General features: G+C 35.7%; 2 protein-coding genes and 1 long non-coding RNA gene across 5 annotated transcripts in view; 2 read left to right on the forward strand and 1 right to left on the reverse strand.

Moving 5' to 3' along the window:
• The first annotated feature begins 168 nt into the window (after window positions 1-168).
• Window positions 169-20,239, forward strand: LOC125060481 (putative phosphoenolpyruvate synthase). Its single transcript, XM_047665459.1, has 23 exons — window positions 169-325; window positions 915-1,163; window positions 2,187-2,355; window positions 3,164-3,271; window positions 3,500-3,736; window positions 4,587-4,714; window positions 4,929-5,090; window positions 5,742-5,923; window positions 6,508-6,656; window positions 7,061-7,185; window positions 7,829-7,970; window positions 8,490-8,637; window positions 8,713-8,979; window positions 9,318-9,452; window positions 10,279-10,428; window positions 10,855-11,019; window positions 15,906-16,113; window positions 16,734-16,975; window positions 17,661-17,809; window positions 18,148-18,375; window positions 18,826-19,015; window positions 19,545-19,662; window positions 20,065-20,239. The coding sequence occupies exons 1-23, from the start codon at window positions 220-222 to the stop codon at window positions 20,196-20,198; spliced, it is 3,891 nt and encodes a 1,296-aa protein (XP_047521415.1). The 5' UTR covers window positions 169-219; the 3' UTR covers window positions 20,199-20,239.
• On the forward strand, window positions 11,495-12,910 carry LOC125060577. Of its 2 annotated transcripts, none has more exons than XR_007118893.1 (3): window positions 11,495-12,306; window positions 12,385-12,588; window positions 12,770-12,910. It is a non-coding gene; the product is annotated as an uncharacterized LOC125060577 (long non-coding RNA). The 2 variants fall into 2 exon arrangements; XR_007118895.1 differs by having other exon boundaries at window positions 12,385-12,453.
• A 137-nt stretch (window positions 20,240-20,376) lies between the features above and the next one.
• LOC125060347 overlaps window positions 20,377-21,138 on the reverse strand; it is a 39,311-nt gene continuing 38,549 nt past the window's right edge. Inside the window, exon 54 of one of the 2 annotated variants that reach the window (XM_047665336.1) lies at window positions 20,377-20,841. In XM_047665336.1, coding sequence (XP_047521292.1) covers window positions 20,602-20,841 — 240 coding nt within the window. In that variant the 3' untranslated portion in view covers window positions 20,377-20,601. The remainder of the gene's footprint in view (window positions 20,842-21,138) is intronic. The other variant, XM_047665257.1, reaches the window with a different exon arrangement.

A 21,138-nucleotide genomic window follows, 5' to 3' on the forward strand; every position in this document is an offset into this window, starting at 1 on the left:
TAATTAAAATTGTTATGACAATATTTACGAATGGACTAAAGAATAACAAATTGGATTTTGTAACATATTACGCTAGCTATAATTAATTGTTCATTTAATATCGAATTAAAGATTGTGCTGTTTGACCATGAATGGGTGACCAATGGCTAACTGGTATGGTAAGAGATTTCGCATTATGTCATACACCGTTATACTCAGAGGTTGTGTGTTCAAGCCATCATGTGGACGGATTGGTTTGATCTTGTAGTACAAGCCGGTTTATTAACAAGTGCAATCGTTGTGTATTTAATATTCTTTGGGAAATCTTCGAACAAGAGGAGTTCGGGTAACTATGTCCTTATTTTTTGTAAACTTTTTTGCGCTTGTTTCTGTGAATATTTGTTAAGTTTTTTGCTGTCAATATTAATGTGATTATTTGATGTATAAATATATATTTCATTACTATTGTATAAATTACATCAGTTTTTGTTGATAATTTGGTTTTATCGCTGATTGATAGTGATCCATGTGCACCTGTTTTCATTTCGATAACATTTTTTAGTAAGCGCATTTAACATTCACTCGAACGGTGAAGGAAAACACCGTGAGGAAATCGACATGTCTTAGACCCAAAAAGACGACGGCAGGCACTGGAGGCTGATAACCTACTTGCCTATTACACACAGATTTTTAAAAAAATATTTTTTAGTGATATAAAACTATTAGAGTTCAAGGCTGTAAAACTTCTGTAAGAAATGGACACAACACGTCCTAATATTTTATTTTCCATTATCAGTTTCTGTCGTAGTTATTTCGAATTTAGAATACATTTGATAACCTTTAGTAAGTTATCAATTAGCTTAATCTAAAAGTTACAGTTGTGAATTTTTAATTATCAATCCGGACCTGCTTGAACTTTTTTAAATATTTTAAAGGGTGGAATTATCTTAAATATATTGCCGCACGTTACACCGTAAACCGATGGAAGCGTACCGTGCGGCCTGGACCACTCTACGATGGTCCACGACCCTGGCAAAGTAAAGGTTTTGACGGTTTCACATTTAAGACTAGTGCACCCGACGGTACAGCTATCGTTCTGACTATAAAAAAACTCTATGGGCCGACGCAACTTGCTGAAGTCTACATATATGTGAAGTTACTGGACGGAACTTACAAGGTGCCTCGTGAGTATTTATAATTTTTTAATTACAAACAATTGCATTATATTTATAAAAACTAAGGAACTAATTTCATAATTGTTTCATGGATAGAGAAATACTATACTATATAAAAGATTCCATGAAATTTAAGGTGAGACATTCAATTTTAATTACACAGTTCTGAATGTGTTTGACAAAACCAAAATGTTCAAAAAACACCCTGATTAAAAATAAAAGCATTATATATATATACACATATATTCTTTAAGTAATATCTCGATACAAACAGTCATTTTTATCTGTAAGCTACCACCTAAATTCCAATAAATAAATCAGTGTAGGCCTAGTGGCTTCAGCGACTCTCATCCCTGAAGTCGAAACCCAGCTGCTGTACCTACATCAAAAGAATTTCTGACTATGTGCGCATGTAACACTCGTTCGAACGATGAAGGATAACATCGTTAGGAAACCGGTATGCCTTACATCGACGGCGTGTGTCAGGAAAGTACACTGATCACCTACTCGCATATAAAATAAACAAATGTTCACGAAACAGATATAGAAGGTATTTATTTTTTAACATTTGTTTTTTTAACTTCCAATATCGATTGCGATTCAATTAAAATGCCAATTGAATTTTCGTACTACTATAAATTTTCTGGAAACAGTTTTAAAAGTACATGGAAATTCAGGATTTGTCGTTTGGTAATTAGGGTTTGTATTTTTCCGACATAGATACTATGTTGACATAAAATACATATAACATTAACGAGCCAATAATTGAAATATTATTGGTTTTGAATGAGTACGGGACAATTACTAAACCAGGTTACACAAATAATGTTTCTGTTTATTTTGTGATTAGATATGTTGTACATACATTATAGAGTTATTGTCATCATACCAGGATACTTCGCAATAGTTTTTTTTTTTAATTTTGAAATGAAAGCTACGTAAAATTTATCTCGTAGTCAAACTCGTAATAATAGTAAAAATAGAACAAAATCTTAGTTTATAGAATTAATTAATTTACTGTATTGTATGTAGATGATTCGGGAACGTCGATTAGTTCTTGGGAGGATGTTCCATCGGGATGGAGGGGAGGTGGTCTCAAGGTTGAAATACTGGAGCCGCAAGATCGTTGTAGGATATCATTCAATGGGCTCCTTGTATGCAATGAAGACGGTGTTATACGACATGTGAAATTTAATTTTATGTACGTATTTATTTATGATTTCTAAAACAAATTACAAAACATACAAAGACGTAAACCAAAGAACTAGCTGCTTATCTAAGAATTCTAATATGGTGTTAATAAAGTCAAGATTGTTTTTATAAAATACCGTTTTAAATGTTTTCATTCTGATCTCAAAACAACTTTTAAAAATGTGTTCATAAAGAATACAATTAGGTAGATAATATAGTCTATACCTAATGTTCGGGATCCCGGGAAATAGGATAATTATTCCAAAAATATACGAAATTGACAATACTTTCAACAATGTAATTATTGGATTATATCAATAATAGACTGGAAGTCTTGCTTTATTCATCATCATCAGTCTTAGATGCATGTCAGTGGCGTAACTATACCATCTGGGGCCCGTGGCAAATTCTTTTGATGGGGCCCTATCAGTAAAAATCGTCACGTTGTACTCAGTTTAGTTTTAATATACTTCGAGATTTTCAGCGTACTCAATTAAACGTTGTTTATGTACCACTAATGGCCTTAGGCCTCCTGTCTTAGGCAAGAAGGAAGGGTCTGTAGTCCCCACACTAGCCTAATACGTATTGAATCGGATATACACACTCATCCATAGAACATAATATCTCTTGGTCAGGGGCTCTCTTGGGTCAGGGGCCCGTGGCATTTTGCCAGCCCTGCCACCCTATTGTTACGCCACTGATGCATGTACTGGACGATGCAGTACGCTAGACGTCGAATCTAGGTCAATCGGCTCTCTTCTATACATTGATCATAGTCTTTTAAGTTTTAACCTATGCCTTACTTGAAATGCTTTCAGCTGGGCATCTGCTACCAAAGTTACGAGATACCCTAAAGACTGGAGCAACAATCTCGTTGCGGAATCTCTAGTTTTGCAACCATGTGATGGACCATGGCAGGAATCGTTGTAAGTTAAATTTTTTTTTATATAGATCTTCAGTTCTTCGGATGTTCGCTGCGACATATTTACGCAAGTATAATGCTTAGCGGGAATCGTTCGACTTTTTTCCTGCCGTCATAATTAGGTTTTTTCCATAACAAAAATATTAAATTTTCATTAATAAACATAAATTACAGAGCTTTTAATGCTTCGTCTCTTCTTATATTAGGACTAATATACGCATTAATATAACAGGAACAAATGCATCGAAGGCTCAGGAAGCTGGTCGCAATTCGGAGCATTACAAGGAAGGTTCCAGGCCTTTGAAGAGGGGAAGATAGTAAAGAGCCAATATCTCAGGTGTAGAGGTGTTAAGGAGCGTTATTGGATAGCCACAGAATATGGACCAAATCGGGCGATAGCTATCACTGCCGCAGCAAAAGATGGCACTGTCCTCAATCTCCAAGGGTTTTGCTTTAACGATATTACTCAGTAAGTATGATGTTCTTGCGATCTCTGTTGGAAAGCTAAAACACACTGAAATATAAAAAAAGGGCGTGCGTACAAAGTACACATGTCAGAAGTGAAACTTCTTTGTAGGTAAATTAATTATTACTAAGGTAAAAGCCTATATCAGTATATGATCACTCCTGTATGTAATTGTATATCTATATTCACACTATTTACACACAAAAAATCTGCGTTTACTGCACAAGACGTTATGCGACAGATTTGCCATCTAAAGTTCTAATATGTAACTAAACGATGTATTCGTTATTTCGATGTATTTGTTATTCGTTAACCAATAGCGTATATTTTTACTCGATATCCCTTACTCTCTTTCTGAATCTTTCTCACTATAGTTCTCTCCCTACTCTCGCTCCATGGCTATTTGCTTCATGCTTCGTTCGCCTTTTCTCACTCTCTCAATCCGTCTCAATCGCTCTCGCCATTTTCTTCGACAAAACGCTGGACATCTTCGTGACGCTAATATTATTATTAGTTATTGCGTTTCATTCGTAAAAATTTTACCCTCATGCGCCTAAAGATGTTTCACTTCAATAATTCTTAATTTACTTAATTTTCAATGGTCGATTTTTATAACTACATAAAACAAAACCTTAATGATATTTTGATTCTCTATGTATTGCTATTCTTATGTATTTATTTGGCAAAATGTATACGATTTCTAGTAGGTACTTATCGCAGGAACTATGAAGGGTCTCGGTTGGTAATCTGTGTTTGATCTAAACCCAGACTTATATCTACCCTACGTCCCATTAGGAAGTTGCGCTACTTAAAATGCAAAGTTAACGATTGCCGTATTAATTATTTGTCGCAGATGTATCTCAGGCACGGTGAGAATGCCTAACTTCAGCTTACATGCGATCACGTCAGCTAATTTGGACTTGAAGGAATTTTGTGAAACGGCCGACGAGATACCAAAGACGTATTCCATAAATATCAAAGGTACATTCTGTTTATTATAGGTCATAAATCATAGACTCAAATATAATAACGCTATTTTGTCATTAACCCTGACGATCCTGGGTTTGATTCCTGGTGAAACAACAGTGCCTTGTCGCACTAAAAAATATCTGGAGCAACAAGTGTTCTTCTTCAAAATCTACGCTTCTAATATCGCCCCATTGGTAAATATCTAATCTATCAATTTCATTTTCAGCTGGAAATCGGTGCCTGAAAGTAATTCTTAGGATACCCGACGAAGGCTCTAGTCTGATGAGTGGAATATACCAACAGCACGAAATCCATTACCGAATGATCTTCGTTGAAATATATGGAGAGCATGGCACTGGTTTATTGGAATTGCAATATGAACGTAAAGGTAAAATTTAATAATTATATTCTCGTGAGGTTGTACGATTGAGATATGATAACTACAGTTTGTGTAACTTTTTTTTGTATAGTAGAAGACATCGTAAGGCAACAAACACTTTGTCAGGCACAGAAGGCTGATAACCTTCTTTCCTTAAATAAATCTGATGCCGATATCGAAGAGTTACTTTTTTTTTTATAGAACGGGGGGCAAACGGGCAGGAGGCTCACCTGATGTTAAGTGATACCGCCGCCCATGGACACTCTCAATGCCAGAGGGCTCGCGAGTGCGTTGCCGGCCTTTTAAGAATTGGTACGCTCTTTTCTTGAAGGACCCTAAGTCGAATTGCTTCGGAAATACTTCAGTGGACAGGTGGTTCCACAAAGTGGCGGTGCGTGGCAAAAGCTGCCTTCAACAACGCTCAGTTGTGGAACGGCGGACGTCGAGGTGATACGGGTGGAATTTCGTATTCTGCCTCGACGTCCGATGATGAAACTCAGAAACTGGGATACAATTGGATCTTTAAGCAACGCGTAAACTTGAAAACTTAAAATGTAGTACATTTTAAGAAACTAGTTTTTATTCTACACAGTCGGTGGTTTTAGGACAATAAAATTAATAAGAGAAGATTGTAAATCTAAAATCACACTAAAATTTTAGATAAGCTCTCAAGTCCATTATCTATGAAGTCGGACCATAAGTTGAAGTGGGTGGAGTTAAAAGATGTGCCAGAATGCACCCAATATTGCGTAGGATTTGAGGAGTGTGGAGCCAGTTGCGTCCAATTGGTTGGAGGAAAGGGAGCCTCTTTAGCTCTACTGGCTTCTGTGCAACATGAGGAGGTATATTGTTATATTGTTTCAATACTTTGTTCCATTAGAAAAACGCCTGTATGTGACTAGTGTGTAAACGAACAAGTTTCGTTGCCACAATGAAATTTTATTCTAAGACAGATCTTGGGGTGTATAAATTATCTATAATTACTCAATCATATGTATGTTATATGTTTAATCATATGTCGTAAATGTCTGCCAAAGTAATATAATCATCTATGGCGACTTTACTATTTTTTTTATATTTACTATGCATGTGCCGATCCTTCATGATAAGAGCGTATTGATTCCTTATTTATTTATTTATTTAAAACACATGGGTTGGATAGAAATACGTTATTGTACCAACTGCACGGTCCCAATATAGAAACATTGACGAGCGGACTATCCTTCTGGAATCCTCGAGGCTTTCTTTCGCCCGCTTTTTCTCTCGGCCAACACGCTCTGTCTTCTTTGCCGATTAGTAGAAATGTCTACCGATACAAATTTTATGACGTGGAAAAAGTGATACCTGTATCTTATATTCCATAATAAACTTATTTTTTTTATTGCCTATTAAAATAATACTGTATCAAAAAACTATTGTCTTCCAGAACTATCAAGTGCCTCCAGGGTTTTGTATAACTACTAGAGCTTTGGATAAATTCCTTGATTTACATTCTGACGTGATGGCCGCCATTAAAGACATAGAGGCCGCTGCGGTGGATTATGATGAAGTCACTTTCAAGGACAAATGCCAAAAGTAAGTATTGTCTGATTAGGCAAAACATAGATTAATTAATTAGTGTAGTTGACATAATTAAAAATCATTCATTCATATTTTTTCATAAAATGTATAAATACATATTTATATATACATTATATTGTAATAAGCGTTATTTTTAATTTTATGCGAAAGTAGTTACAAAGATTTAATGTACACAGATTTGATTTGATTAGCTATTCAAAATTTATAAACTTAATAATATTACAAAAATTGTGGGAACTAAAATAAAAAAATATTGAGTTAGTAATGGTTTACTAATCAAGCACGATCCACAAAGATATACAATCTATATGTGACAAGTAAAACTCAGGGAGCCCATTATACATCTCTTCAGTCCATTTTATTCATGAAATAATATTATTCAATGTTTTGTAATCCAGAGCTACAGAACAATTTTTATCCAAAGAAATATCAGGAGAACTAAAAGACGAAATCATAAAAAGTTTAGAAGTATTAAAAACCAACTGCCTCAGTACCGAACCACGTTTTGCAGTAAGATCTTCTGGTGAGTATTTAAACATATATCACCGAATCGTAGCGTTTATCGTTACATTTCATAACGAAAACGTTTAAAAAAGATCGCATCGCTTGATTGTTTCAATACTGTCTCTGGACCAATCACAATTAAGCGTTTTATCAAGGGTTTCATGTTTTTTTTTTTTTGTTAATGTACAATTCACACCAATTGACCTAGTCCTATGCTAAGCTGATGAAGCTTGTGTTATGGGTACTAGGCAACGGATTTACATACATATTATAGATAGATAGACATATAAATACATATTTAAACATCCAAGACCCAAGCACAACACCAAATGCTCATCACATCGATGTTCGTGTCAGCCGGGGATCGAACCCGGGACCCATGGATTCGCAGTCAGGGGTACTAACCACTAGACCAATGAGCCGTCTAAAATGTTAAATCTTAGGATTATTTATTCCAAATACCAGTTGTTCAATCAAGATAAATTTGGTTAGCAAGACCTCTGACCAAAGTTTGTACTCAACAAATACGTCGGTTTGACTCATATGTATTGATATTTTAAATTAAGATTGCTTATTCACGTACGATTTGTAATTTCAACACGATTACTGTATACATTTATTAAATTTCTATCTATTCCGTGGTTATTTATTATGATTGTTAGGCGTGGGTGAGGATGGCGAAGCATTGTCAGCGGCGGGACAAAATCACACAGAATTGGGCGTACGCTCGTCTCGAGATGTCCTACGGGCTGTTCAGACTTGCTGGGCTTCCATGTTTGCCTTCAACAGTGCCTATTACAGAAGGTGAGTTCTTGTTACTCAATTTCCCATTGAGCGGGTTTTTTCTTCTCTCTAATTCATTCTCTTCTTTTCTCTATCTCTAAACACCAAAATTATATTTTTGCTGATGTTAAAAATACATGTTTTTCATTAAGTCAGATTCACTTCAATTGCAGAAAACCTTCTAGAACTTAAGAGATTTAGTATTGTCTTTTTTTGACATAACTTTCACACATTTATGAATGATAATATGATGATACTTTTTGACATTCAACACCTTTTGTCTTCAGTCACCGTGACCACGCACGCTGCGCTGTAAAGCACGCGAAACGTCGGATAAATTTAAAATTATGAAAAATATTGTAAATACATAACTTCAATCCGGTAAAAAATTGCTTAAAGATTGTTGAAAAAAATTAAATTATGCTATTATATGCCATATAAATATAAACCTAAAAATTCCATATCATGTAGGCCTCTCGACTAAAAACAAGTTACCAGAAACCTAGCCAGATTTAAACAATTTTCATATGTGTATCGCAGGCAAAACGGTCAGCCGTGTTGTGTGCAGGGTGGAGTAGTAGTACAACAGTTAGTAGAGGCCCAAACGGCTGGAGTCATGTTCACTTCTCATCCACAATACGGGGATCCTTCAAGGCTTTTACTTACTGCCAACTATGGATTGGGAGAGGTTCGTAGGAAACATCGCACGGATTGTATTTGTTTAGGATATATTTGTAATATTTAAAGAAATTCCTTGTTACAGAGTGTGGTATCGGGTATGGTAGAACCTGATACGATAGAAGTCAAACGTAGCATGGATGGGACAGTATCTATAGCACACATTGAAGTGGGTAGCAAGGCGCAAAGAATAGTAGCAAAGGAAGGCAAAGTGGAATCGGAAGATGTCTGTGAGGGGGAGAGAAGAACTTCATGTTTGAGTGAAGAAGAGATTATGAAGCTGGCAAGACTAGGAATACGACAGGAGCAATTATGGGGCGCTGGAAGAGATATTGAATTCGCCATTGGCAAGGTTTTTTTTTTATTAGTTGTTGCGCGATATCATAAATTTAGTACCCTTGCGGGTCTTGGACTTTAATTTCTTAATGTTTCATTCATGTGTCAACCTGCTGAGCCGAACATGTTTTTATTGTCTAAGACAGTTTCTGTTGATGATGTTCTTCTATATAGCAATTTTTCCTATTGTATATATACAAGAGATACAAAATCTACAATATAAACTTCGCGATTCAACGAAAACGCTACGCAAAATCTTTATAATAATACAATTTAATTTCTATGTATCTGCCAAAAAAGTCTTCAAGAGAGATTTTTTAAAGTTAACATTGAATACAATTCTTAATATATTAGGACGGGACCATTTACCTCCTGCAAGCTCGTCCTATCACATCTTTGGAAGCCTGGACTGAGGAAGAGTTACTGCATGAGTTGGACTTTCCTGTTATGTCTGATGACGAGCTGATTACTTTCGCTAACGTGGGAGAGGTTAGTATATTATTTTAAGTACTGAGTAAAATAAATCTATTTTTGTTTTTATTTGTATGCTTGATTTTAAAAAAATATTTTATATTGATTTTTAAAGCAGGATTTTTACCTACATTCTAAGTAAACCCTGTTACGTGACCAATAAATAAATAAGTATTTTATCGTATTAAAATATTAGTGACGCTACAACTTATTGTCTTTGAATCAGATTTCTGTAGGTATTTGTTTCGTTTAAACGTTTTCTTAGCCGTCTATGCCTGATACACGTTGTAATTGGAATTTAAGACATGCCGGTTTCCTCACGACGCACTTAACAAAGTCAATTGTGATTTAACCGCACTACTCAGGGTTGAATCCCTTGAAGCCACTTGTCCAACACCGCTCTTTTATCCTTCATTCTCCATGAAGTTGACAAAATGTTTACGCTAATATAAAAAAAAAGGATGCGTGTACTTATGTACGCGCGTAAGAAGTTATACTTCTTTGGCATTATTAAAAATAGTTTTTGATTGCATGCAAATAATTAATTACAATTAAATAATCAAAGACTGGAAAAGAAGTCACTATAGTCAATAAAGTTCAGTTTACATTTGAAAAGTTAAATAAATAAATATTTATTATTATTCTCTTACATTAAGTGTAACATAAATTCTATTATTTTTCGAATATTGTTTTTAAATTATGTCCAATGCCGTAGCATCTTCCGTGGGCAACTTTATTCTGTTAATTTTGGTCACGGTGCGCATGCATCGTAAAATTTCACTCTCATCAATTTTTCATAACGCGCCTAAAAAAGTATAACTTCAAAATTTATTTTGAACTTCAGGTTCTACCTAAGCCGTTCACAGCGCTATCATTTGACTTGGTGATATCTCCCTTAGAACGGGGTATTTCTGCGCTAGTCCCTGAAGTCGACGACAAATATTGCAAAACTGTAGTCGTCACTCACAACAGAGGTGCTGTTGCCCTTTATAACGTAAGTACTTTATTTATAAAGTTTTCTTTATGTAACGCTTGTCAAATATTGAATTTTTTGCATAAATATTTTAGGAACATTAGAAAAAGAAGAGCTTTGGAATTAAAAATAATGACGTGGAAGGCATTAGAATATTAGAATATATAGCAAATGTCCATAAAAAATAACATTACTCTTCATCTAAATATAAGCATTATATGTATAAAAGCAGAGGGCATTTTGACTCACACAATTTGCTAAAATAGTTTGTTTATATTGCTTTGTAAAAATACAATATTGGTTCTTGACTTTGGCAAAAGCCCTATTAGCGGTAATAGGTCATGAAATGTCTTTTACAATTAAAATAGAATGCAGCGGATTAAAACACAATTTTTAATTGCTTTGACGTGTGGTTTGTAATTTTAAAATATTTTTTTTGTTCTACAGACCGTGTACCGGCGCGTGCCTAACACAATCGACGTGAACCTGCGTATGATCGAAATGTCTATTCACGGTCACCGTGTGGCGGACGATGTCATTCTCAGTACAGCACTGCATCGCCGTACTCCTGCCCGTACAGACCGACTGCGGTCAATTCTTGATATGATTAAGGTACTCTTAGTTACATCTTAATATATATAAATTAGGTGTCACGTTCTTTGTCCGCTATGGACTCCTAAACTACCGAACCGATATCAATCAAATTTGCAGACCGTGTGCAGTTTGATCTAACTTAAAAGATAGGATACTTTCATTTCAATTTATACCCGCAATATTATTTTATTGCAAAATATTTGTTTATTATTTGATAGTCACAATTCTAACAGATGGCGCTGTGTTGAAAGTACCAACGTTTCACATAAGCTACAATTTAATGGCATAACCACCAAAAAAGCATAGTGGTCCCCATGACTGGTGTTCTCCTACCGTTTCCCTTGAATGGTTTGCTACTATGTAATATAACAAAAACCTTAGCCACAGCAACGCTTGGCCGGTCTGCTAGTTTACAATATGTTTAGAGTTTAGACCTACGTCTATGTTAAATATTTCATTGAAAAATCTTATTCTGGTCACGTGCCAAACTATGATTTATCATACTAAGGGTCTGTTTCACAATGTATGGATAAAGTACCAAATAGCTATGCAACACATAAATTATTTGGAAGATAAAAGTTCCGAATAAGAAACTTTGCGTTTCACAATCATATTTTATCCGGCACATAACTATCCGACACATAAAGAAGATTGTGGTAGCAACACCAAATTCGTATGTTCCGTTTTTTTGTTACGAACAAATAAAGTTACAAAATTCTATAGAAAAACATAGAACCTTAACCTTTTTGTTGGTCATTTAATATTACTTGTAATGAAACGGGCTGTCATTTTCACATGGTATTTTTGTTTGTTAGGTTATTGAGTATTTTAGTACATATTTTAGTTCGGTGCCTTCGGCTTGACCTTTCCGTTGTTTTTGTGATTCGAGGTGGATTCTTTAACTTAAAAAAATGTCTACGCAAAAACGTGAAAGAAGCGTCAATTTCAGCCAGGAAGAAGTTGAGCTTCTAACTTCGCTTGTTGCTGATCATAAAAATATATTAGAAAATAAAAAAAGTGACTCAGTCACCTGGCAGGAGAAAGAGCAGTGCTGGAAGACGTTAGAGGCGCTGTTTAATAGCACAAGTGTGGAAAACTTTCGCAGCGCTAAAACTTTAAAAGCTAAATACGAAGGCTTAAAGAGGGCTACAAGAAAAAAGTCTGCCTTGATACATGCTGAAACGTAACGTAAAGGAGGTGGCCCTAGTGCTGCTACTCCTCTTACCCCTATCGAGGAAAAAGTCAAAGACATGATATTGTTGTCTGTCGAAGGAATTGAAAGTCAATTTGACTCCGATCGCATTGGTAAGATATACAATCAAATTACTTTATTTTCTCTCACAAATGAAACAATATTACATACATGTTATGATATAATTTTAGAAAGAGAATCTATCCATTCAGTTGAGGCAGACGTTTGTACACAGAAGGAAGATTCTAATTGAGTTGTTGGTAAGTTAGTCGGACTTTACCTTTTATGTTTCACTTCAGGTGAATGTGGTAGTGCTACCCCAAAAAAATTGGCAATTGAAAAGTGGACCAACTGGAAGCCAAATTCTCTACGTTCCAAAAAACATCCCGCTTTATGTAAGTTATTTGTATTAAAGTAGATTTATTTCATTATTAGGTTTTGCCTATAGTCACCACGCTATATCTAAAACTCGCGGATAAGCCCTAAGTCGCTTTCATCGACACCCACAAGCAAATATTGGGTGGTACTACTCGTCTTTGCTGCCACCACACGGCTAACCAATCAATCTATTTTCAGCTACTCCGAAGATGAAAAGGCCATTCGAAAAAGTTGCTGATTCAAAATTAGAGATTGCGGATCTGCAAAAGAAGATTCTGGAGGTAGAGCTTCTAAATAAGAGAAAGCAATGGGCATTTGAAGAGGAAGAAAGAGAGCAGAAAAGATAATTATGGGCCATAGAAAAAAATATGTTGTTAAATAAATTAGAAAAATAATCGATTTTGTGCCTGGAGCGAGGATGTATTGTAATAAAAATTTGTATTTTTATTTTAATAAAAGCATTGAATGTTTATTTAATTTATCTCAAAAATTTTGTAATTTATAAAATATTATAGTAATAAAGCAAAATAATCACTAATAAGATTACTTCGCACACTTGCATTTCCCACGTTGTCAATTGCGCTTTGATCAATATCATCAGCAGGTTCATCTACTTGTTGCAGTAGTTCAAAATGTTCATCTCGCATATCAATAGCGATATTGTGCAACACCGCACATGCCACTATCACGGCTTGTACACGAGATACATGAAGTAAAATCTTTTTTGACAAAATGGGGAACCGGTTTTTCCAAACACCATATGTCCTTTCCACCACATTTCTGCTTCGAATTTGAGATTCGTTATATAGATGTTCTGCTGGAGTCGTGGGGTTTTGGAGTGGAGTTAGAAGGTATGAAGTATTTTCATAGCCTTTATCACCAACAATCAAAAGGTTTCCAAATTCTCCATTTATCAGTCTTTGTTTTAGGAATGAATTGTTGAAAATTGTTTGGTCATGTGCTGCTCCTGGCCATCTAGCCACTATGTCTAAAATCTTCAACTTTGCACTCACTACAGTTTGAACATTAAAAGAAAACTGTGACTTTCTGTCTCTCCATTCTTCTGCATTGTCTCCACCTAAAATGACAAACTAGAAACAATAATCGAATAAATAACAAAGTACAAACTACATAGTTTAATAGATATTATGTTTTTATATGGTTATTGGATCTTTTAACTGGAGATTTTATAGGAACATGGGTACAATCAATAGCGCCAATGAGTCTTGGAAATTTAGCTATGTTGTAAAACTCTGGCTGTATTTCTTGAGTATCGGTTGGAAATTTGATAAACTCAGGACGGAGCTGTGCAATAGCCTGTGAAATCAAGGTGGCAATGCGACTGGCAGAAGCTTTGCTGACACCAGAGAAATCACCGACTACTGTGAGAAAACTTCCTGTTGCATAATATCTCAAAGTCAATAGTAGACGAGTAATCGGCATTATAACATGATTTCTGAAACAAACATGGCTTAGATTTGGTACATAAGGAATTCGTTGGTTAGGTAAATAGATTCCTATTCCTACTTATTTTGTCTAGGAAAACCAGACACAATAGAAAATCTATTGTTAAGTGGATCCAGCAGCGCTCATCTGGTAGCTAAACCAATCATTGCGGGTTGTATGTATGTAGGTACTTACCTTTCTGTAGGAGCAGAAATTGTTTCTTCAATCATTGAATAAACAAACATCACGGCTTCTTTAGTAAGTCTGAACCGTGTCCTAAAGTCCGTTTCGTCCAATGTCTCCATATAGTTGGTTCTATTCTGAAATACGGGATTCCTGCGCGGTGTTGTGATGCGATCAAAGTATTCATCAAACTCATCTTCAAGAGTTTCAAAAACGTCCATCATATTATTGAATCACAACGTTTTCTTGTCTGACATCAGTCAAACACACTTATGTTTCAGATAAATTGTGCTATTTGCCACTTCATCCGACATATAACTTATGATGGACTTTATGTGACGAATAGCGCTATCTGACAGTTGTGAAACGCAACAATAGTGTTTATCCTACCAATAAGTAATAAATAGCTTATTTGGAACTTATGTGGAACTTATCCGGACATTGTGAAACAGACCCTAACTATTCCGAGTGTATTATATACGTTATCGTTTAGTACATTGGCATTATAGTTTGTGAGGTTTGTACCCCCTGTGGAATTACAGAACCGATTTTGAAATATCTATTATCAATAAAAAGCCACGTTTTTTCTTCATAGCCTATATCAATACAAAAATTAAAAGCCTTTTTTGGGGTAGTCGGATTTTCGAAGTACATAAGTGAAAACGGTCTAACGTAAAATGTTCATACAAACACTGCATTAACGTTGAGAGATATATGAGTTCTACAAAAAAGTCAGGGGCCGCATAATTTTAATATTATGTAAGAACAAGTGCTCCGCCGCGTATGTATGTTCGCGATAAATTCAAAATCTACTGCACGGCTTTACCGTCACTACCGCATCAATGCGTACATACATCAATATCTACAATAATTCATAAGGGACGTGTTGGTATATCGTTTTTCGAGGTGTACGAGGCACGGTTGCTTGCGAGTAGCCGGGGCGGGTTGCTACTTCATAATGAATGGCTTACAAAGGGTAAGGTTGGTAAGCCATTGTAGTAGCTATTGAACAATCCGAAGATTCTGGTTGTATCGTTACAGCAGCATGGACTTATGATGACAAATGCCTCAACTAGTACTAGAGGCAATTGTCCTGGTTAAAGGCTAAATTCCTGGTTAAAATATTATCGCGTTGGTAGACCTATTATTATTATTATTTTATTAAATTAATTAATCCATACAACAATTGGTTAGTTTACATTCCTTATTATTAGTATTAGTTGTGTTAGTATAAGTTTTAAAAGTTTTAAGATTTCTTTCTTTATTTTTAGTGGTCTAGTTTTTTTATGGCCCCTTTTAGGGTAAAAGCCTCCACCATATTTTTCCATTTCTCTTTGTCTTGAGCAACATTCATCCAGTTTTTCCCCGCCAGTTCTATAATGTCATCAGTCCATCTTTTCTTTTGTCGTCCTATAGGTATCTACCTACCTCCTTCCACTTCCACTTTGTTATTTCTAGTGTCCAACTTTTATCCCTCGCTCTAGCAATATGACCAGCCCATTTCTATTTTAGCCTTAGACAAGTGCATCAGTAAGTTTTGTTTTTTTACGTCAGCATTTCTTGTTTTGTTTATTCTCCTCAACTTTGGAAGAACTATCCTTGCCTATAAAGATAAATGTAAATTAAATAGATACAGGTAGTGTATACCATGCCTCACTATATATTTAATTAGTTTTATAGGCATTAAGATTGTTAACCCTTACAGAATCTCTTCATAGCAAAATGGAGGATGAATGAAACAGTTGAAGCTGTAGCGAAATTAAATATTGAGTCGAATGGTGATATTTTAGACTTGTGTAAAGCTATCACTCAATTGGATAATACTCGCTTGTTTATGAATCATGGCGTTACTTCGGTTGCGAGCACTTTTACGCAGTTCATAGCTATGTCGGTACTTTTGGAAGGGAAATCAGGTAATATTTGCAACAAATAATAAATAATTTATATACGACTTTTGATCTATTTCGCCGTTATAGAATATAATTTAATACTAATTATGGAACTTTACAAAGTACACGAAAGGTGACTACTTTGAAAAATAAAATAACATTTAATAAAAGATTATTGAGTCATTCTCATTATTACTTTTAATTGAACACCCTCTTAAATGCATTAAAACATTTCCCAATTCATTTGTTGCCTCTACACAGCCAAAGGCTTTGATTAAATGGTTTTTAGTATAGTTTGTACATTATTTTTATTTATTTTTTTTAAAGACAATTCACACCAATTGACCTAGTCCCATGCTAAGCTGGTGAAGCTTGTGTTATGGGTACTAGGCAACGGATATACATACATATTCTAGATAGATATACATATAAATACATATTTAAACACCCAAGACCTAAGAACAACACCAAATGCTCATCACATCGATGTTCGCCTTAGCCGGGGATCGAACCCGGGACCCATGGATTCGCAGTCAGGGGTACTAACCACTAGACCAATGAGTCGTCAAAAGTTGTGTTAAAGTATATTTTGTAGCGAATTAAATTAGTCGTTATCAACGTTTAATTACCATTTAATATTTTAGATTTTTCACCGGAGCAATGCAGCGAAATAAGCGCAATGTTGAACTCGGGTGATGTGCTGTCAGCTGAAGTACCTCAGGCCCTGGCGACGTTGGCCCTGATGCTGGAAAAATCAGGAAGAGTAGAAGAATTTAGGAAACAAGACCCGAAGACCGCTATGCACTGGCTGGAAGTCAATCTTCCTTCAGTATACGAACGAGTCTCCGAGTTCCTTGAACAACATGGATATAGAGCTATTATGGAAGTAAGTACATAAAAAATACGTGTGGCACTCGGGGACAGCCGCGGTAAAGCTATTGCATAATTTTTTTTTAACTTCTGTAATTATTTATTAATGCAGTATTTTTTTTTCTTTGATATTAATTCAAGATTTTCTTTGATAAATTAATTCAATCTACCACTCTACCAGACTCAGACTAATTCGCCTATATAGTCTGTCTCTCTCTAACGCGCACCGGCTGCACCGATCTCGTCAGAGAGATGTGAATACGCAGTATCCGTTCTGTCCCGCTCTAACGCGTAAGGTTTTTTTCGTTACGGAATTTCTGGATTCGGTGTGGAGAGATAGAAGCTATGCAATAGCTTAAAAATATTTTTGTAATTGGTCTAGAAATATTAATAAACAAATTTTAGTTCATAAATTGTGTCATTATTTTGGGCTATAATTATTATCTACTCAACTTATCAGTGTAACAATTTCTCATAACTAATATCGTCTTATTACGGTAATAATCTAAAGGTAAATGCTCATATACTCACATCACATGTCATGAAATAATTAAAATTTAATATTAACTATTATTACAATATGTTTTCTTAAATATATCGTGTTTTTTTGGAACTTGAACCTACAATAAGTGTTTCCGTTTTTCTTTAGAAGTAAAATGATAATGACATGGAAAATCTTATATTCTCTTAATGTTTTAAAGTTTGACTTATCAACGAAGCCATGGGCGCTGGTACCGGAAGAGATGATGAAGGTGCTAATGCAAGTTGTCCCTGATCAGCAGACTAGGCCCTCCCTCTCCAGGGATGAGGTGATTGCTTCGCTCAAAACTACACAAAAGCCTAATACGAGGTATATGTTCTTATATTTGAATTCTTAAAAACATTTTAAATATATAAAAAATATTTAACTTCCTTGCGTTCTATAGATTTGCATTTGAGCTTTAGTTAAATAATTATGTTGTTTATGTGTAACGGCAATTTTAACCAAGGTCCTCAAACATCAAGAAACTTGAACCAGTACCTGAACTCCAACTGATTATTATTATGACGACTTAATTATGTTACGACATCAATTATATGTGAAGAGGATAGGGGTAGAACAAAACATATTTATTGATGCGTTAAGTATTCCTATAATATATATTTTTTTGGTATAGATATGATATAAATAAATAAAAATGTTTCCAGAAAAGCTCTTCGTTGGATCCTGCCTCTATGTCACCGTACAGTGCGATATCGGGAGAGTACAAAGGCGCACGTAATCCTCGCTGTTCACAAGCTGCGGTTGGCGGCTCTAAGACTGGGTCAACTCATGGTTCGCGACTGGTATCTGCCCTCTGCTGAGCTAGTCTTCCACTTCAGAACTCAAGAACTAAGAACCTACGTGCAAACGAGGGATCCCGCCTTGTTGAAAAAGTGACCAATTTTTATAGTTTCCCTCACTATTAAGTAAATTATTAATATACAAACTATATTCTAGGTTAGGTACTTTCATTCCTTTTCTAAGTCGTGATTGAACTACGGATTTCAGTTTATTAGAAATTGTTAACAATGGCATGTTTTTTTAAGTTAGGTGTTTCGTAAATCAAGATTATAATATTTTTTATTATCGATTTCCTTTGAATTTTTTTTACAGATGGCAGCGTTCATATTTTTTTTATAGAACAGGGGGCAAACGGGCAGGAGGCTCACCTGATGTTAAATGATATCACCGCCTATGGACACTCTCAATGCCAGAGGGCTCGCGAGTGCGTTGCCGGCCTTTTAAGAATTGATACGCTCTTTTTTTGAAGGACCCTAAGTCGAATTGGTTCGGATATACTATGTACTTGTCTCCGAATTTGACCCTTAATGTTTCGTTTTCAGAGCCGTCCAGCGTCGGAACTATTACGATAAATGGGCCAAATTGAAGTTTGCGGAGCTGAATAAGGGTTGGGTGGAGCCATTGACGACTGCAGTTAGAACGAGTGGGGGTAAAGGGGTGCGGGTTACGGGGACTTCCGTTTGTGGGGGAGAAGTTATTGGCCGAGCATGCGTCGTTCGGGACTTAGCAGAGGTAATGGATTTCTCGTAAATGTTTCTCGCTTTGACGTTCCTGAAAATCCCTGATGTTTATAAATATTATGACAGCCCAAGTTAGAAGCTTAAGGACCTCCCGTAGAACAATTTTTTGCAGCAGATGACCTAATCTATTCCCTAGTTGCGTTTGATCCACGACTTTTTGGCCACCCTGTATAGAGTAAAAATCCTATACAATTTAAAAGAACCTGTTGACCCAGGATAAAGATACAAGTATACTTAAAAACCTGATCAATTTTATATGTTTTTTTCCAATCCAGGACAACTATAAAAACCTGCTTGTCCGTTTCATTGGCTAAAGCATCACAATTTTTTAAACATTGCTTTGCTTAATTTCCAACAGGAAGAATCAAGTAATAATCCCGAAGCCACCACCAAAATTAATTTATTTCAGCGTAATTACAACTTAACAGAAAGAGATCGATGAGCTCTTTATTTATAATCCTGATACCCTGACTGAGTCTAAACCTGCTTTATCTTATAAAGTCGTGAACCTAACTTTTCAGATTGGTGAGCTCCGTTCAGGAGACATACTAATCACAGCGTCTACGGACATCGGTTGGTCGCCGTACTTCCCACTACTGGCTGGTATCGTCACGGAACTTGGGGGCCTCATTTCGCATGGTCAGTCTTTAGTTTGTGTTTTACTTTTAATAACGCGGTTAGTCGAACTCATCAACATAAAATAATTGACAAACGCTGTAACAATATGTTAAATAAAAGTATGAAATGTTATAAGCACCGCGGGCTGTATGATTTTTAATACAGATATCTGACCGAGACAAATGGATAGAGTTCCATACTTAAACTGATAGTGACTATCTATTCTTACTATAATTTAATTTTACTGTAATAATTGTGTCCCGTGATGCGTTCAGATGCGTTAATTCGGTCGTAATATCTTCCTCGATAAATGGAGAAAAGAAAAAAATGTGCGTTAATGTTTCAAAATTAGTTCCTGTGCTCGTTTATTAGTAATTTCAACAAAAACTTTAGCTCTATATGGTTTTTTTTAAATGGTTTCAGGCGCCGTCATTGCCCGCGAGTACGGTCTCCCGTGTGTGGTGGGGGCAGGGGGCGCCACTAACATCTTCAGCACTGGAGATACTGTCCGGCTCACTGCTGACGGAATCGTAGATACTGTTAGCGAAAATAGCTAATACCTTGATATCAATTTTGCTAACAAATATTGTCATGATTTTTTTATCTTTAGTTTAGTAAGTTTTGGCTAACTTATACCAATAAATAGTAGATATAATTAGTAAAATATAACAAATACTCTTGTGATGAGAAGATGTGGCCATAATGTTTTGCGAACATATTTTTAAATAAAATGGTTATTTCTATGACAAAATATTTTATTTAAACAATGCTATAATAACAATATCAAAACGAAGACATTACAAAACTCTATACCAAAACGCATTACATATCCAAAACCGCATCACTTGTTCAATAAAAAGACGATTTAATAGTTTCTAAATGAAAAATAATCAAAATTACATTCCACCGAACGCAGTTAGAAACCCCTTTATAAAAAAATAAAAAAGGTTATACTCGTGTTCAGTCAGCTAGTAGCAACAGCTCGTAGCAGTTAAACGCAAACGGACGTCCATAGATGACGACATGGCATCGGTAGTGGGGAGCGTGTACTGCGCCTACTAAGTGCGATCCGCGGTAGTGTACGCGGCCAGCGTGTACGCCCGGAGCCACACGTACCGCACGAGCCCCGCTCCCCCCACCGCCCCCCACACCTGCGCCAGCCCTCCACGCCACCCATCGCACTTCGGCATTGCACATCACCTGTATATACTTAAGATTCAGAAACAAGAATACCAACAAAACGCACTTCTCGATTGATTTTTTATATTGTTATTGTATCCAATTATTAATTTTCACTGTAGCATTTTTAAGCTATAAGGCACTTGTTTGTAATTTCAAGTAACAATACTTACGATCGTTTGTATCGAAATAGAATAGAAAACAAAATGTTTGTATGGAAAGTTTAAACTAAAAAGCGGCAAAGCACGAATTTACAGCGTTCCCTTTTGAATAGTATTCGGGTAAAGTATATGAAACAGCTCAAGGTGAGTATTTATC

This window comes from Pieris napi, chromosome 1 (assembly GCF_905475465.1).
Source record: "Pieris napi chromosome 1, ilPieNapi1.2, whole genome shotgun sequence".
Lineage (NCBI taxonomy): Eukaryota > Metazoa > Arthropoda > Insecta > Lepidoptera > Pieridae > Pieris > Pieris napi.

Bases quoted from the DNA above. Each gene is read 5' to 3' on its own strand.
- LOC125060481 (XM_047665459.1), top strand. From the start codon at position 220: ATGTGGACGGATTGGTTTGATCTTGTAGTACAAGCCGGTTTATTAACA. The intron at 326-914 runs GTAACTATGTCC...AATATTTTAAAG, and splicing joins TTCGAACAAGAGGAGTTCGG to GGTGGAATTATCTTAAATAT. The intron at 11,020-15,905 runs GTACTCTTAGTT...TAACCCTTACAG, and splicing joins CAATTCTTGATATGATTAAG to AATCTCTTCATAGCAAAATG.